The sequence below is a fragment of the Buteo buteo genome, chromosome 4 (genome assembly GCF_964188355.1).
Source record: "Buteo buteo chromosome 4, bButBut1.hap1.1, whole genome shotgun sequence".
Taxonomy (NCBI): Eukaryota; Metazoa; Chordata; class Aves; order Accipitriformes; family Accipitridae; genus Buteo; species Buteo buteo.
In genome coordinates this window covers 29,412,497-29,428,735 of record NC_134174.1, presented here as the reverse complement: position 1 = coordinate 29,428,735, position 16,239 = coordinate 29,412,497, and the positions used below count along the sequence as shown (strand labels likewise).

At 47.5% G+C, this 16,239-nt stretch overlaps 1 protein-coding gene across 1 annotated transcript in view; it reads right to left on the bottom strand.

The window, feature by feature from the left end:
• Positions 1-206: 206 nt before the first annotated feature.
• The window catches only part of HK1 (hexokinase 1), a 39,045-nt gene continuing 23,012 nt past the window's right edge, over positions 207-16,239 (bottom strand). The window contains exons 9-18 of the mRNA XM_075025350.1: positions 15,021-15,254; positions 13,172-13,476; positions 12,427-12,575; positions 12,204-12,323; positions 10,829-10,924; positions 9,761-9,860; positions 7,164-7,347; positions 4,924-5,079; positions 3,965-4,198; positions 207-3,250 (exon numbers count right to left, since the gene is read on the bottom strand). Of these exons, the coding sequence (XP_074881451.1) occupies positions 3,106-3,250; positions 3,965-4,198; positions 4,924-5,079; positions 7,164-7,347; positions 9,761-9,860; positions 10,829-10,924; positions 12,204-12,323; positions 12,427-12,575; positions 13,172-13,476; positions 15,021-15,254 (1,723 nt within the window). The 3' untranslated portion in view covers positions 207-3,105. The remainder of the gene's footprint in view (positions 3,251-3,964; positions 4,199-4,923; positions 5,080-7,163; positions 7,348-9,760; positions 9,861-10,828; positions 10,925-12,203; positions 12,324-12,426; positions 12,576-13,171; positions 13,477-15,020; positions 15,255-16,239) is intronic.

The following is a 16,239-nucleotide window of genomic DNA, read 5'->3' as shown; positions in this document are numbered from 1 at the left end:
ACGAACAAAAAGCACAGAACGGGGTTCAGAAGTTCAGAAACACTTTATTTTGCCTTCTGCTATTTTCTTAAGAAAACAAAACAAAACAAAGTCTGCTTGTTTTAAAACCCATTCAAAAGGCTTCTGAGAGAACCCCCAGAGGAGTAAGGAGCGGATGACATTACAACAGTGGTATGCAAATGGTCTTTTCCCCAGGAAATATAAGATTTTTGTGTTCATATTGCAGTAATTACAGCTTAACAATTAAGAGGACTATGATTTTATTCACCAAGCCTAAAAGCTTTAAGTAAGACATCTCAGTCATTGCTTGGATAACATTGGAGACATTTCTTCCGACAGTTATAGCTTGTGATTCACTTGGAACAGTTTCCTAGGGGTAAGAAGTAGTCTGGAAATGGAAATCCCACCAGGTCTCCCTTTGGAAAAGAACTGCCGTGTCTTATCAAGTACATCACCTATGGTCCACAGTAGGAAAAGTTGCGCTGTTAGAAACACAAACTCACTCCCTATTTGTTATGAGCTGGATCCAATAAACAAAGCGACCTATGCCAGCATCTCCAAAACTCACAGTCACCCTGAGACCAAGTTTAACTTCCACTTCTCATTCATCCTCTATCCTGCACTGAGCCTAGCCCTCAGATGCTGAAGAGCTCCAAACCCAAGTCCCCAGGCACAGCTCACACCACCCCTACAGCACTGCCCATGGCAGGCATAAGACTTGCAAATCTTCAAGCAATTAAAATGCAATGTGTCCCCTGTGCCCAAAAAGTTTCTCACCTTCTTCTGTCTCCCATTTGGGGTCATAGCTGCACATCAAGGGTGTCAGAGACTATTCAGGCTGTAACGTAAAATGGGTTATGGGAGAAGGACAACTTTAGCGTATGCAAAAGGGGCTTTCGTATACAACTCCAACACAGGACCTGCAAACCAGCAGTGTACGGGCACCTGACACTGGGATTCTGCAAACGTTAACCCTATTGCACACAAGGAGCTTACGGACTCTGACATGCATCAGACTTCTGTGGGGACAAAGCGACTGTAACGTATCCGTCACTGCGTATCTGGCAAAGCCTAATATAATCACGTTGGCTTTGGTGCAGTGGGCTGAGGCTTTCCTGCACTGCAGATGCACCCGGACAAGCTACATGGCCCCTAAGATTTGGGCGTTGTCAGCTCTGTGCCTCTGCTGAACTACATTAGGAAACACGAGGCATGGGGACCTGGGTGAAATCCACCCTGTTTGAATCTGACCCCGAATGCCCGGGAATAAAAACACACACACAAAACGCAGGCACCACTGGGATTAGGTTGCAGCTCTCCCTACACAATAGCTCTTCCCAAAGCACTAAGCCACCAGCCAACAGCACCTCTTCCAGAAAGAACCACTAAACACCAGTTAACACACATCAAAAAAGTTTAATATTTTCACAAGTATCACGTAACACTAGTATCAGAGCTACTAGTGTGCAAAGTAAAAAGACTCTCTACCTTTGCAAAACCAGTTAGGCATGCAATTTTTCAGGTAGACACACACTTAAAGCTGCAATGACTGTTTGTGACTCACATGTTACTTTACAACATTCACTCACAGTGCACCATAATGCATATTGAAATGTTATCGATAGGTAGGGCAATCCAAATCTTAGGGGAGTGGAACGAGGACAAAGAGGAGTAGCTGGCAAATTTCCATCTACTTTCTGCAGGAAAAGGCAGCAGGGAAAACCATGCAGACATCTCAAATTCATTTTTGGTAGAAGAGCGGGAATTAAGGACTACTGTGTGGTCTCCCTCTTTGCAGAAAGTGGTGTGACTTGCAAATGTTATTCAGTGTTTGCCTTCCTAACTGCTTCTCAATTTAAGTAATGCAACTGGTATGCAAATATAATAATGGCATCGACTCGACAGAGAACAGGATACACCAAGTGTATATGAACTTCGTTGTTGCTTTAGTCCTTGGAATAAGCTGGGTCCGATTTTGGCTTTGTGGTTTGTTTAGTTCACGCACCCGGGTCCTCAAAGGCAAGATCAAAATCAAACCCTCGTATTCCTTTCTGATCACTAACTCTAGCTGAGTGTTTGTGTTTTGAGTGGCTGAGTATTAAAGATTAAAGCTTTGTATGGAAGCAAATACCCATTTAAGGCGAAAGACGGAAGTATACACATCCGAGTGACACTGTCCAGCTGCAGATCAGTAGAAGGGCAGCTGCAGTGCTCTGATCTAGACTAACAAGAAGAGATAGAAAATATTTTTTTATAAGAACTCTTAAACAGAAGAATACAGCACAGCCCATGTAGGGACCATAAATCTACCGATGCACAGCCCATGGAGGGACCATAAATCTACCGATTTCCCGGGTCTGGAGATTTGGATTACCCCAATCACCAACCACTTTGTTTTACTCTTTAGGGATTTCTTGCTGAAACGTGACAGATTTCGCCCAGTAACACAACACTATTCACAGAAGCAATGGGAAATACCAGTGGAACCAGGTCTGTGGGACAAGGGCATTTACTTTTACCATGACAAAACAGGCATCAAGGAAGCAAGTAAGTCGCATTGTCAAGTCCCACTATAGAGTTACGTGCGTGCACAGTGCTGACACACCATAATGTTTTCACAATCGCTTTAGACGAAACAACAGCAGGTAGATATGCAGGAGGGAACTGTTGCTTCTCCTTCACTAAAAGCATCAACACCCAGGTCTGGTGGTCAGCGTGCTGGCAGTGCGCTTAACAGGATGCTGCAAAGAACACATTTGGTACGATGCAACAGTAGCTCTCAACGCACATCACTTGGGGGCAATTTCATCTCAGACAACAACTGATTTTTGACAGCTGCAGAAATTATAGACTGATTTTTCCATGACCTACAGATGGGGAAGGTACCAACAAGGTGAATAAGAAACATGCAGATTGGGGTCCAGAAACAGGAGATATTATTAACAGCACACATTCTATCTTGTATCCTAATTTTTATGTCATTAGTTGTTTTGTTTTTTTCCCCGATAAAGCAGTGAGTTCTGGGTTTTTACCAGTTCTGACTATGCAGTCGCTGCTTTATGAGAAAGTGCTCACAAGACAGAATCGGGGCTAGGATTGTGGAGTTCAGTTCTGCTCGGCATCACGAAGCCTGCATCCCACCGCTGTGATGAGCGCTGCCCCTTTCCCGCTGCCGTCCTCTGACAGCAGGAAGGTCACGTCGCAGTTGGGTGCCAGGTCTTTGACTGTTTGGTGCATGATCCTCGAAAAGCTGTGAAAGGAAACAACGGCAGAGGGTGAGGGAGGTCCCGCAGCACCTGCAGAGCGTAGCACTGCCACAGGCCTTTGCGGTGTCCCCCCCTTTCACCGGGGAAAGAACTAAAACGCTGGAAACTAGGGTGGATTTGAAGACTGGGAGCAGTGGGAGTTAAGGGAAAAAAGCACCTGCATCCTACCCCCACCTCTCTGTCTGCATGGGGTGAACCCGGATTGCTAGCACCACAGCAAAGGGGAGAGAAAAGACCATGTACAATTGCCTTCTTCCCACCAAAGATGGGCACTAGTCCTCTCCTCCTCCCGCCGCCAGCTTTTTTAGACTCCTGCCCTCACCTGCCGCTGCTTCGCAGCAGCCCATCTCCTCTACGCACTGAACAGAAACATCCTCCAAAGAGGCACCAAGCATTTCAGCACTGCTCTGTCACTGCCTTTTCATCGGCAAGAGAGCTCTCCCTTGCTGTGCGGCTTCCAACTTGTTCGGCAACCTGCGTCCCCTTCAGTTTGTCACTGCCCCAAGAATCCTTCACAAGTCCTTCTTGACCCTCTTGTTGCCCTTCAGAAAGCCCTGACCACCCCTGATTAAGACTTCTTTGCCCTGGCTCTTACCCTAGCAAATAAGAGAGACCAGGTTGGTGCATCAAGAGAAAGGATATACAAGCAACACGCTACAGATCCCAGGCAAAAAAATGCTGAGACGGTGAATACTCACTGTGGATGTAGTTTGTACAGAGTCCCATCCACACCAACCGTTATCTCCAGGTGCTCTAATCCTCTGTTCTCCCTAATTTTATCTACAACCGCAGCCATTCCAGCGCCGCACAACTGAGCTGCTCGCCTCGACACCGCTCCGCACACAGTCTTGACAATGATACTGTCATCGCAGGTGCTGTTGAGCCCCAGCTGCTGGAGGATGGCTCGCACCTGCAGCAAGGCTAACCTGTCACTGCGGAAGCAGAAGAGCACAGTGTTAAATTAAAGGTTTCCCTCAGTCAAGCCGCTGCCACCCACATGCACCCAGCATCCGTGCACCCACAGCGGGCAGCAGCCTCTCCTGCCAGCGCAAGAGACCTCGGGGAATGCAAATTCATTCACCCCAGCACCACGCTGCGGTGCAGGAGAGGGGCGCAGGCAGCAAGGGAGGCTCCAAGTCCAGCTCTTCATTGCTTCCCTTTCTCTTTTCTTACCAAAGGGCATTTCAGGAAAATATTTTTCATGACCAACTTGGGGTTTTTCCTCCCATAAAGACTCAATAGGCTTTGAGATTGCTTTAAAATACAGAGTCCGAGCAACAAAGACACAAAAATATCCAGTAAAAAAGTGCTCATTCAGCTAGTGTTATTTCAGTTCAACAATTATAGCTAGACACACAAGGGGCACAGCGAAATGACTTGATTTCCAAGCAAGCAAATGAAATGATACAGTAAGGGAACCCCTGACAGCCCCTCCCATTATTTAGCAGCAAGCATTGCCAGAAATTCAGGTGATGTTGTAAGAGTCCTTCTGCACATGGCAGGCTCCTACTGAAACCAAAATTATCTCTGGAGAACCACACAACCTCTCTGGAGAGAGACAGCTCTCCAGCTGTCCCTCCCCTCCAGCAGTGTCACCAGATGAGCGTTAGTTACCACACTGTTTCACTCCAAACAGCCTCCCATGCAGTGCTCTTACCTCTCAATCTGAGAAAGGAACTTGGTTTCAAAGATATGTCTGGTCTTCAGCGTCTCTGAAATCTGGCCTCTGAACAGGAACCCCCGTTTGGTGAAGTCAATCAAAATATTGCGGACTATTTCCCCCAGGTACATCCCACTGATCATTTTCTCGTACCTGCAACAAAAGACAGCGGCACAGCTCAGAGGGACGCTGCTCACATTTGCAAAGGCAGCATCGCAGCTGCGTTATCAGCCAGGTGTCCTGCCCGCACACACTGGAGACATGAAATACGCAATCTGATTTACACAGAATGGCCATTTACTAGAAAAACTGGGCAAGAAAAAGCATGAAGACTCAGTGGGAAGCCTTGTGAGCCCATCTACAAACACTCCGTCTATTCCTCACTACCATGTTCCCCCAGCCAGGCTGTTGTTAATGACGGTTGGTACTTCTCCCAGATGGAAGGAATGAAAACCTGTTGCCAGACAGCAGAACAATGCCCAGATGAAAGCCAGATTTGCCATGCATCCCCCAGTGACAGCCCCGAGTGGACCCCAGGGAAAACTTGTCTCCACCGCGCAACATTTAGGAGCCCTCTTGAAGCACAGCTGAAACCTTCCACAGAAAAAGCTCAGTGGCTCCCTGCAGAAAATTACAGGAAAACCACAAGGTACAGTCACTGCGAGCGCAGTCCTGTGCTGCAAAACCTGTGAAAGATAAAACATGTGAAAAAGTATGTCTGGCATGTTCGCAGGATCGCTGACCTGTAAACTAGCAAGCTGGGGGTCCACGGCTGGTTTATGCTTTTCAGTTAATTCCAGCACTTGGTTTTCAGTAGTCCAAAAACCAGAGCGAGGAACCAAGCTGGCTTGAACCCCTTGTCCCCCACTTTGCAGACAGGACCTGAGTTTCCCACTTGCAGGCCTGCCCCCAGGCTGGAGAGAGGGAATATCTTCCACCTGCAGACCTCTTCCCAGCACACCACAAGAAGCGGTCCATGAACGATGCTCGGCACAAAGTACAGGGCAGTCTTGTGCTGAGGAGGGCAGGAATCTGCTTTGCGCTCCTTCCTCTTCCAAATCATTCTGGTTTGAATGGAGCATTTTGGGGTCTGTAAGCTGTGCCCTTACAAATGAGAACTAAACACTTTTCCATTTCTTGAAAAGTGCATTGAGTGATCCATCCTTTATTTCACCTCCTGAAGCTCTAAAGCAGGGTTTCTGCCCTGGATTGAGCAGAGCCTAGCACACCATCCCGCTGGAAGCAGGCCACACAGTCCATTTAGTATTATGAGCTCTCTCAGGCTTGTACTCAGCAAGTGTCCTTCCTCTTGAGTGCCTAACTCTCTCTGGAATAAATTATTCCCTCTGGCAGTCTCCGCTACTGCCTTTGGCTGCTTAGTCCACACCATCTCTGCCGCCGCATCAAGCTCGCTCAGCATCTGCCTCTCTGGGTCTGTTTGTGCCCGAACTTCTAAAGAGCTTCCCAAGGGACCTGCCAACTTGTCTGCATCCCCCAGGTTTTCAGGCAGATTTACTCTAATCACAAAATCTTTTTAAAAGCTCCTGGCATCAAAGCATTGCTGCAGAGAAATTATGAAAAACCGTAGTCTGGGCATGCAGCAGCCTCAGCCCAGTCTTATCGGTGCTGGGTACACCTCCTTGTCAGCCCTTTCTTGAAGGGGACAGGAAGGCACTTGCCCGAACAAGAGCTGGGCCCCCAAAAGGGGACCAACCTCCAGGGCCAAGAAAGGCAGGTCCTCTAACGTGACATATTTCATCCAGAAAATTGCCTGAAGTCAGAGCTGGCTGCAGCCACTAGAAAGCTCCTGACTGCTTCAGACTCAGCAGCTCCAAGCTCCAACCATGCTGGCTCGTCTAGGCTGAGGATTTCTAGAGGCAGAGCCCTTTACGAACAGAGTTCAGCTAAAAGAGATTAAACTGAGACCAAGAGCAAAAGAACAACAACCCATCTTAACCCCCTCAGTACAATGCAGGATGAGAAAAAGGGTCTCTCAGTAATTTCAAGACTCTTGAAGTTCTCACCAAAAACCCTGCTGCAGTCCCATGGCAGCAAATAAGCTGCAAAAAAGCAGCGACCAGAAAAAGCACAGAAGAGGAGATCCCACACGATAGCAGGGCTGCAGTCATTTTCCACTCTTAACCTCTCCCTTCTCCAATGGGGAGAAATCCCATTCTCTCTTAAAAGCATTTAAGGCAGCCTGGCTTATACTTAGCACACCATTTATCCTGCAGTACCTTTGCTTTCCAGCATTTAGTGAATAGTCATCAACTGCTTTGTCATATATTGTCCTGATATCGTCCAGGCATCCATTATCCCCGAACGCTCCCCACTCCGTGTTCACGCACATCCGTCCTTGCTCACCATCCACCATCTCTATGTTTCTCATCTCTTCCATGTAACAGGCATTGCTGCCAGTTCCTGAAAGAAGAAAATACTGAAATTACTCTTTGTTTGGAACAAAACGACACTAGAACAAGCACAACAGTCCTGACAAAACCTTCTGGGGGACCTTGAAAGTGCTTTTTCTGAATGGTGAAGTAAAATCATCATTTGAAATGTCACAAAACCCCCCCAATCTTCAATAATCCTAAATCGAAGGAGAATATTACTGCTGCAGTGCACCGCTCAGGGTGGCTCAGAGGAGAGGCTCACCCAGGCCAGCCGGGCTGAGGGTCCCATGCTATAGGGAGGAGCAGCAGTGCAGCACTTTTGGAACACCAACACTCGTGTGCTTCTGAACCCAAAACCACAGCAAGCAACCAGCTGGATTTTGAAGTTAGGAACCACCTTCCACAAAGCCTATGGACCCACAAAATTCAGGGGAAAATTTGCCGAACTGAAAACCTCAGCAAGTTCTGAGGCATGGGGCAAAGAAAACCCCAAGAGTTTAACCAGCTAATTGCAGGGTATTTTTTAGTTCTTGCTTGTTTTTTTGCTGATTCAAATTGCTTAAATAGTTTCTCCAGCAGGAAAGTTACTTCCATGTTGAAATGATGCCATATCTGATTCTGCTTAAAGGGGATCCTGAGGAGCATTGCAACTACAAAGTGCTCCATGTACACAGAGACCTTAGGGAGCAAAGCTTTATTAGCAAAGTGAGGTGGCTTTTGCTGCTACCTGGGGCAAAAGTTTTCTTGAAATTGCCTACTGAATGCTCATTTAAACCTGCATCACAGATTCTACACCAATTATATCAGCAAGTCTCTGCTGATCTTTGCGATCTTTTTTAGGGTACTATATCAATAAAGTCTGAGCAAAAATAGATCCTCCCACAGTAACTGCCTGCTGCAGGAGAGCTGAGCCACGTCATGGGCTTGGAGGGGGAAAGTCTGGGCTTGCAGATCGAGACCCAGGTTTGCAGGACCAAACCAGATCAAACCCAGTTGTGGACCATCGGCACTGGCCAACCTCCCAATGCCAAGTCTCGTCATCCAGAATGAGCTAAGTAAGGGCTGCCTGAATATGTGGATACCTATTCAATACAGGCTGTTAGACTGACAGGCTTTTAGATGATCTCCTGTTGCCAGGAGATGAAAAGCAGAGACCTGGTCTCATCAGTGGCAGTTTCCAAAGTATTCAGCAGTGAAGACTCAAAGCATCGGCTCTCCTGGGTGGGAGAGGTGGCACCAGGCAGAGACAAGGCACCAGCATGACATGAACTCATCCTTGCAAGAATATTTTTCCCTGCCAAGCAACAGCAGGGAAGTTCACCCACCTCCCTGCACCGGGGAGGAGCAGGGCGACTGCCAGCTCATGCAGGTTCGTCAGCAAGCACCATCAATCTGGCAAAGGCAATTCAGGCAGGGCAGAGGGAGCTGTCAGACCCCTGGGGCTTTCGCTTTCATTATCCCAGATATACCCAGATATACACCTCCGACCCCCTGCTCTGCACGCAGACACGCTGGCTGCAGAGCATTTCTGGCAGGGCTGCAGGAGACGGTCCTCAGACGATGCTCTCAGCACCCCAAGGACATGCTGTCCTTCCTGCAGGGAACTCTGTCCCTGAAAACACGGCACCGACGGAGCTGCGCAGACACAGCTTCCTACCCACACTGCACTGTGCTGACGCATCCTGGACATTTTCCAACTGTCTGGAGGAGAAATTGGTGGCTTTTTTTTTTTTTTCCTACAAGCCACCTCACAACTGAAAGCGTTCTTACAGCTTGCAGGTGCCTTGTCCCCTTCTCTCCCACCGACAACTCATTTCTCTGGAGAGCTTTGGGAATTCATACTGCCCCATGCTTCAGGCACCCCAAGCATGGCATTTGCAAAGGCATCGGCAGTTGCCTGTGGAATTATTTCAGCTGTCTCACTGCTGGGAAGGGAGCTATCAGTCGCTGCACTTTGTCTATCAGAGCCTTCCATCACATGCCATTCGGGAATTGTGGCTGTGCTTTACAAGTTTATTCTGAGAGACCACATGCTCGAGGGAAGCTGTGGGCTACCTGAATGCCCTGGCAGGGAAACTTTCATGGGCTAAAGTACCAGATACTCCAGGAGCTGGTGAGGCTACCTGAGCCCACGTTTGCTTGCTTCACAAGCAGCACAGTGCCTTTCCCAGATAAAACAGGCAGGATTTGTTCAGCATTACAGCCTGTGCTTATCTCAACTGACTGTAGACAGAACTAAGCTGGCTGTTGAATTTTGCTGTTAACAACTTCATGCAGCTTGCTTCTGAAGGGATAGTTGTTAATCTCAAAATCTTTCACTCCTGGACAACCTAGATATGTTTTCAGTTAACCACAGGGATGTCTCCATGAACACACAGACAGATGTGTGGACATGCTGTTTAATAAAAAAGTGCCAAAGAAAAAGCAGCTCTAACACATACCCACAATGAGTCCGATTTCACAGTTTGGGTCTTCATAAGCACAAGTCATCATTGTCCCCACCGTATCATTCACCACAGCCACCACATCCAAGTCAAACTCCTTTGGAAGAGAGAAATACAACAGTGAGAACTCTGGGTTTGGGGCAACCCGTCACACAAAAGGGGACACAAAAGGAGCACACAGCTATCAAAATACACTGGAAACAAACAACTGAAAATACCAGCCTGATTTTACACATGCGAAAATAGGAACTTAATCTACCAGCAGGTAGCTAAGGCTCCTTGCATACTCTACTTAGGATAGACTATGTCTTCAGAAGAAAGTATATCCCTAGCTGTTCTCTTTGGCTTTATCTAAGTACAGATCTTGTATATAGGCACACAGTAGAGGGCTATTACCATTCTGTATTACAGCAGTGCAGTAGCAAAGGTTTTTAAGACCTCCTTTTCACTTGCTGATAAAAACTCTGAATAATGCTCTCCTCAGGCTATTTTTCTTCCCTTCCTAGAAAGTTTTGGCTAAGCTGCTTCAGGCTTTTTCAAGACAAGGGTTGGGAGGGGGGGGAAACTGTCATTTAGGGTGCACTGAGGTGCATTCCTACAATCACTATATTGAAAACTCCTGCTTTCTTCATGCTCTGATGCAGTGAAAATTGCCACAGGGTTTGACAGAAGCCTTGTGAGTTCTACCAAATTTAGAAAGTTAGAAGCCTCTGGGGAAAAAAACAAGCGATGAAACGAAATCCCCAGTGTAACTCATTTTGAGTAGCAATTTCGGTTTGGCGGCTGAACTCTCCCATTTCCACTCTGTACCCTCTAGACTGTCCTACGTGGTGGTCAGGCTACATGTAAGCATCAGAACCAGCACAGCAACGTGGCATCAGAGGCTGCTGTACCTGGAACTTCTGCAAGGCAAACGCCTTCTGTGCAGGACAGGAGGCACAGTCCGTGTCCTCAAGGCACAGAAACCCTGCGAGAGGGAGCCATCCTGACCCATGAGGTCTGTCAAATCTGGAGGGGAGGGAGAAGTAGGAGGAGAAAAAGAAAACAAAACCAAAGAAAAATCACCTCTCTTCTTTTAATTCCTTCTCTAAGCAAATACACCACATCTTCTCCCTCACAGTCTGTAGCTTTGAAGCCTTTTGTCCAATTGAGAAGGATACCCTAAAAAGAAAGAAAATAGGTTATCAAGTTTCCTGGTGCACTACAGATTGCCCCCCAAATCCTACAATCCTCTAAGGGACAATCACTGAGCATTTCTATCTGATTACTTCCCTGCGTGCACCCACCTCCCCAGCCCGTAAAAGCACAAAATCACAACGCTCCACACAGGCGACCACAGGTTATCGCACACTGCAGCTCTCACCCCACAGTCCCAGCAAATGGCCATGAATATTTATGGTCAGTCAGTACACAGACTCATAGGGGCCCTCAGCTCAAAGAGGAGGTTCTCCAGTATTCAGCAACAGGAGTGCTACATTTTGCTGAACAACCTGTCTTCTCTCTCAGTCACACTCCAAAGTCTCCCTGGCTTGACCAAGCCTCCTATCATCAGCAAGACGACATCATTCTAGAGCTGGACATTGGAAGGCTGCTCCTAACATCACTGCCTATTTCCTCCTTCCTTATATATGAATATTCATCTTATTTTCACTAAGACTCAAATGATATTCTGTACACTTGATATTTCAAATGCTTTAGTGTGAGGTTACACAGAAGAGTCTCTATGAAAATGAATATCTCTTTACATATGTGGAATTTGCATCTTAAGCAACTAATAATGCTTGGTCTCCAAATTTCTAGAGCAATGCAACAAACTCAAAAAAGTGACAGAAACAACAAACTCAAAAAAATAAGCGTGACAGAACATATGCCTTTCTTCAAAAAAGTGCTAAGTAGACAGCAAACTATTAACAGCTGCACAGGTTGAGTTGGTGGAAGTACATGGCAGCGAAGGAGTTAAACATGAAAGCAAAAAGAAAAAGGGTACACTTGACAGGGACATGCTGCAGGCTACACTGTCACCCTTAGGGTGACATAGCTGAGCAGGTCCTGGTCCATCCGCTCCGTCCGGTGAGACCAGATCAGCTGGGGAACAGGCACTGGCAGCAGGGATGGATTTTTGCTTACTGCTCACAAAAGCAGGGAAGTATCACTGTCCGGCAGGTTTATACGACTGGAAAAAACATGGTACCTTAGAAAAGGGATATCACCCCTGTGGAAAATTTAAATGCTCTTATCTGTCACAGCCATGGGCTGAGCAGCATTTGCATTGCTCCCTTTAAAGGAACTATTTATAGGAGCAGCTGTACTGGTCAGGGTCAGAGCATGAACCCTCCCCTTGTACAACCTCCCTGTAAGTGTCACGTAGATGATATGAAGGCAGAGAAATCAGGCCTAGCATTAGCACAACAGCAGATTCAAAAGATACTCCGGAACTTACAGCATCCAGACTGGTCTGCTTGCAAGGGAAGGAAAACGTGAAGCCTAGAGGAAGACGTGCGCCTTTTATCCCCATATAATCCAGGAAGTCAGAAATGCAGGTAACAATGTGATCAAACAGCTTTAAAGAGAAAAGTCATGCATTTGAAATTGTACATGTTACACGCTGTTAAAAAGGTATTTAAACAGCAGCAGTGCTGCAAAACAGAAACACAAATACTCACCTCTTCTCCTGTTCCCTGCATCACCTCTATGGGAATAGCATAGATCTTGTTGTGCATCTCAACTGTTCTCCTTTTACCGCTGCGGATTTTCACCAGCAAAACTCTAAAGTTTGTCCCTCCAAGGTCAAGTGCCAAAAAGTCTCCGTTCTCTGTAAAAGAATATGTATATATATTTAAAGAACCATAAGTAAAACCTAAAAAAGTGCTTTCTCTAGAAAACACTTTGATATAAAGTCTCTTAGAAACTCAGTTGGGTAGATCTTCATGAAAGGAAGATTTTAGATGCTGCTCTGATTATTCCAGCCCTTTTTTTTTTTTTTGTGGTTGTTGGTTTGGTTTGGTTTTAAAGCAATAAGGGAAAGAGGACCCATACAACTGTTCCCTGAGGGAAAGCAGAAATTTGGCCAGCCACCCTGAAATGCAAAGAACTGCCCAGGCTTGCGAACAGGGTTCGAATGGGTTTGGACTGTGAGCCCAGCTGTGATTTTCTCCCCCCAGGCCATGGCTTGCTTGCACCCTCGGGCAAGGACCTAGGGCCAAGCTGCCAGCAACCAGCCCAAGGGCAAGCGCAGGCTGCCCTGCTCAGGGCTGAGATTTCCTCCTTTGCACCACTCGGGAGGCTCCTCTTCCGTTGCACCAGACCTGCTCACCCTCCACCAAATCCAAACCCCACCGCCGGGAGCCCATTTTGGGCACCCCTCAGCTGAGCCGGCGCCCTTGGTCGAGCGAGGGCATGCCTCTCTACCTGTCCCATCCGGCGTGCTGCGGACGAAGGTGGGCAGCATTTTCACTTTGGCAGTCTCATGCGTCTTCTTCTTCAGCCCCGCTTCCATCTCCGCCCTCATCCTCTTCTTCACCTGCAGCAGCTGCTCGTGGGTGAGCTTGAACTCGGCCAGGGTCTCATCGATGAGCCGGTGCTGCTCCGCCAGCCGGTACGCCACCGCCGTCACCATCGCTGCTCCCTTCCCGCTGCCGCTCTCCGACAGCAGGAACCGCACTTCTGAGTCAGGCACCAAGCGCCGGGTGGTTTTGTGCAAGCGCCGGGCGTACCTGCGGGGAGGGGAGGCTGCAAGCCCGCCGTCTGCTTTACCCCCCCCCCACGACCCCCAAAATTTATGCTGCCAACAAGGACAGAAAGCAAAGGAAGCAAGAAGCCTCATCGCACCCGAACTAGCTACAGCCTCCCAAGCAGGAAAGAGCAGTTCTTCCCTATGGCCTCTTTCCTCCTGAACTTTTAAGAAAAGCCAGCAAAAAGCAGCGGGGAGCATCAGAGTCTCATCCCCTGAACCTGACCCTCGGTGGGAGAAACCCTCAGGCTCCGAACCCCTCTCCTGGGGTCATCAAGCTGTCCTGAACTCACTGGTTTAAATGGTGTGGGGAAACAGTTCAGAAACAAAAATTGCCCATGTGTGTTATCTTAACACACCCTAGACCTGCCCATCTGGAAAAGCTAGTCAAAACAGCATTCTTGCAAATTTTTTTGTTTGCCAAAATTTTACGTTTTTCTTTAACTAAGGAAAGTATTTTTTTCAATAAAATAATGAGAAACTGGAAATGAAACGTTAAACATATTTCTCCTTTCAAAAATTCCCTCATAAATGACACTTGGCCCTCCCAGCCAGCTCCAATGCCAAGGTATGGCCTGGATGCTCTGCCTCTGCTCCCTCTCGGTACCCACAGCTAAATCCTACAGCCGAGACTGGAAGCTGACTTGTTATCACCACAAAATAAAAGCCGTTTACCACGTGTGCATAGACGACACCTGCACACTGCTTATTTCTTCCATTTCTTTATCCTGAACTTGGAAACCCTTATGCAGGTGCTGCTCTCCCAGCACACACAGGCCAGCAGCCTCTCCCAAACATCCACAGCATTAGGGCTTGGACACTGGGGTTATTTTTGACACTAAGACTCACACCAAACTCTGTTACCAGGATCAGGTACACCCACAGCAGAAGAGCTCAAGTTCCTCTCTGATTTCTACGTAAATCTAAGCAGCTGTTTGATTAAAAATGTAACTTTCAAGGTGGGGAAAAACAAGATAAAGACAGTTTTTAAAAAGCCACGGAAATGTAAGCACCAATTTTTTGCCCTGGTTTCCACGTATATCTTCAGAAAAGAATGAAAAAAAAATAGGGTTTAGCACAGTCATTTTCAAAACAACTGAGTTTAAATTGAAAATGGAGATCAAGGTGCATTAATGCACTTCTCATCAAAGCCCAATCCACGGGCACAAAAGTAATATTTTGTACAAAGAAACTCACCTTCCAAGAGATCTACTGAAATCCCTTAAGGTATGTACTCAAACCACCATAGTTTTCACTGATATTGCAGTATCCAATTACTCAGGGTTTTGGTTCTTTTCTTTGTGGTTTTGTTGGTTTTTTTTTTAAATCTCACCCTACTTCTTCACTTAAAGATAACTCTCCTTTCCACTAAGCTCCCCGTCTCAGACCAAACCCCCACACCCACATTTCAGGTTCCTCATCTCACACCCAAACCGCATGCCTGGGCGATGTCCTGGGGTTACATGCTCGACCCTTTGCAAACCGTGGCAGGTGAAGAGCGTCAACGGCGGGAGCGGAGGGACTCACTGCGGATGCATCTTGTAGAGGGAGCCGTCGACCCCCACGGTGGTCCGGAGGCGGCCGACCCCTTTGTTATCCCGCAGCTGGTTGAGGATGGCACCCAGCGTAGAGGCCACCAGGTTGGCCGAGCGGAAGGACACGATGGTGCAGACGTGCTGGACGGCGATGCAGTCCTCGTGGGACGGCTCCACCCCCAGGCGGGTTAAAATTTCTTTGGCTTTGTTCAAACCTTCTTTGCTCCTATGAAGAAGAGAGAGCAGTAATGGGTACTCCTTAGTGGGGGAGCTATAAAACGCAGGACTGAGGTGCATCCAACCACGGGTGTCCCTGCCTGCGGTTTGAGAAAGGGGTTAGAAAGAAAATTTATTAAGAGATCTGGACTGGGAAGCTCCACGACACTTGAAATAAAGTGCTCTAAATATGCATTCATTCACAGACAGAAACAGCTTTCCATTAAAGCCTGATGCAAACATGCAACCTACAAACCATGCAATTCCAGATACTACAGCAGCCACCCTATGGGCAGGATTACTCCCATATGTACCCAAGAGCCTGCCCTCCTTCAAGTTCGTTTCCCACAAGACAAGAGGTACATCATGTCACTGGAAAGGTGTCCAACGCTAATTGTGTGCAAGTCTCTCCAACACAGACCACGTTTTCGTTGTGCCAGATGTTCAGACCAAATCTCGTACTGAGCAAGCTTCCTGTACTCTGAAAGTGAATGCGTGGGACCAGGACCAGGACCAGCCCCATCCTGTGGAGCCATGGCATCCCCCAGGAGCACAGCACGTCCAGTAGCTCCGGCTGCGGTTGGTCCAACAGCACCAGACCCAAAGCAGAGCAGCAACCTCATGACAGCTCCTTCAGTGCACCCCCGAGAAAATCAGCAACTTCCAAGCACTTATACAGACCTGGAGGAATTAAATGCTTTTTCATCAGACTGATGCTTTAAACTTGAAACAGCTTCTCTCTGGAGCAGGAACCACCAGCCCCACAATTCAGCACAGGCCTGAGCACACACCTAATCCCACACTCGCTCGCTCATAAGTCTCAATAAATAAAGCCCAGTGTGAAAAACAAAACCCTGAGCGAAGGTTGCCTAAGTGATTTCATCCTAATGGGTCTCTCTTCAGGCTTTTACAACCTCACTGAATTTCTGTCTCTTGCACTGCATTTTCCCTCATTAGCACCCAGCCTGAGAGCAAAGTTTCTGGCAAAACTTGTC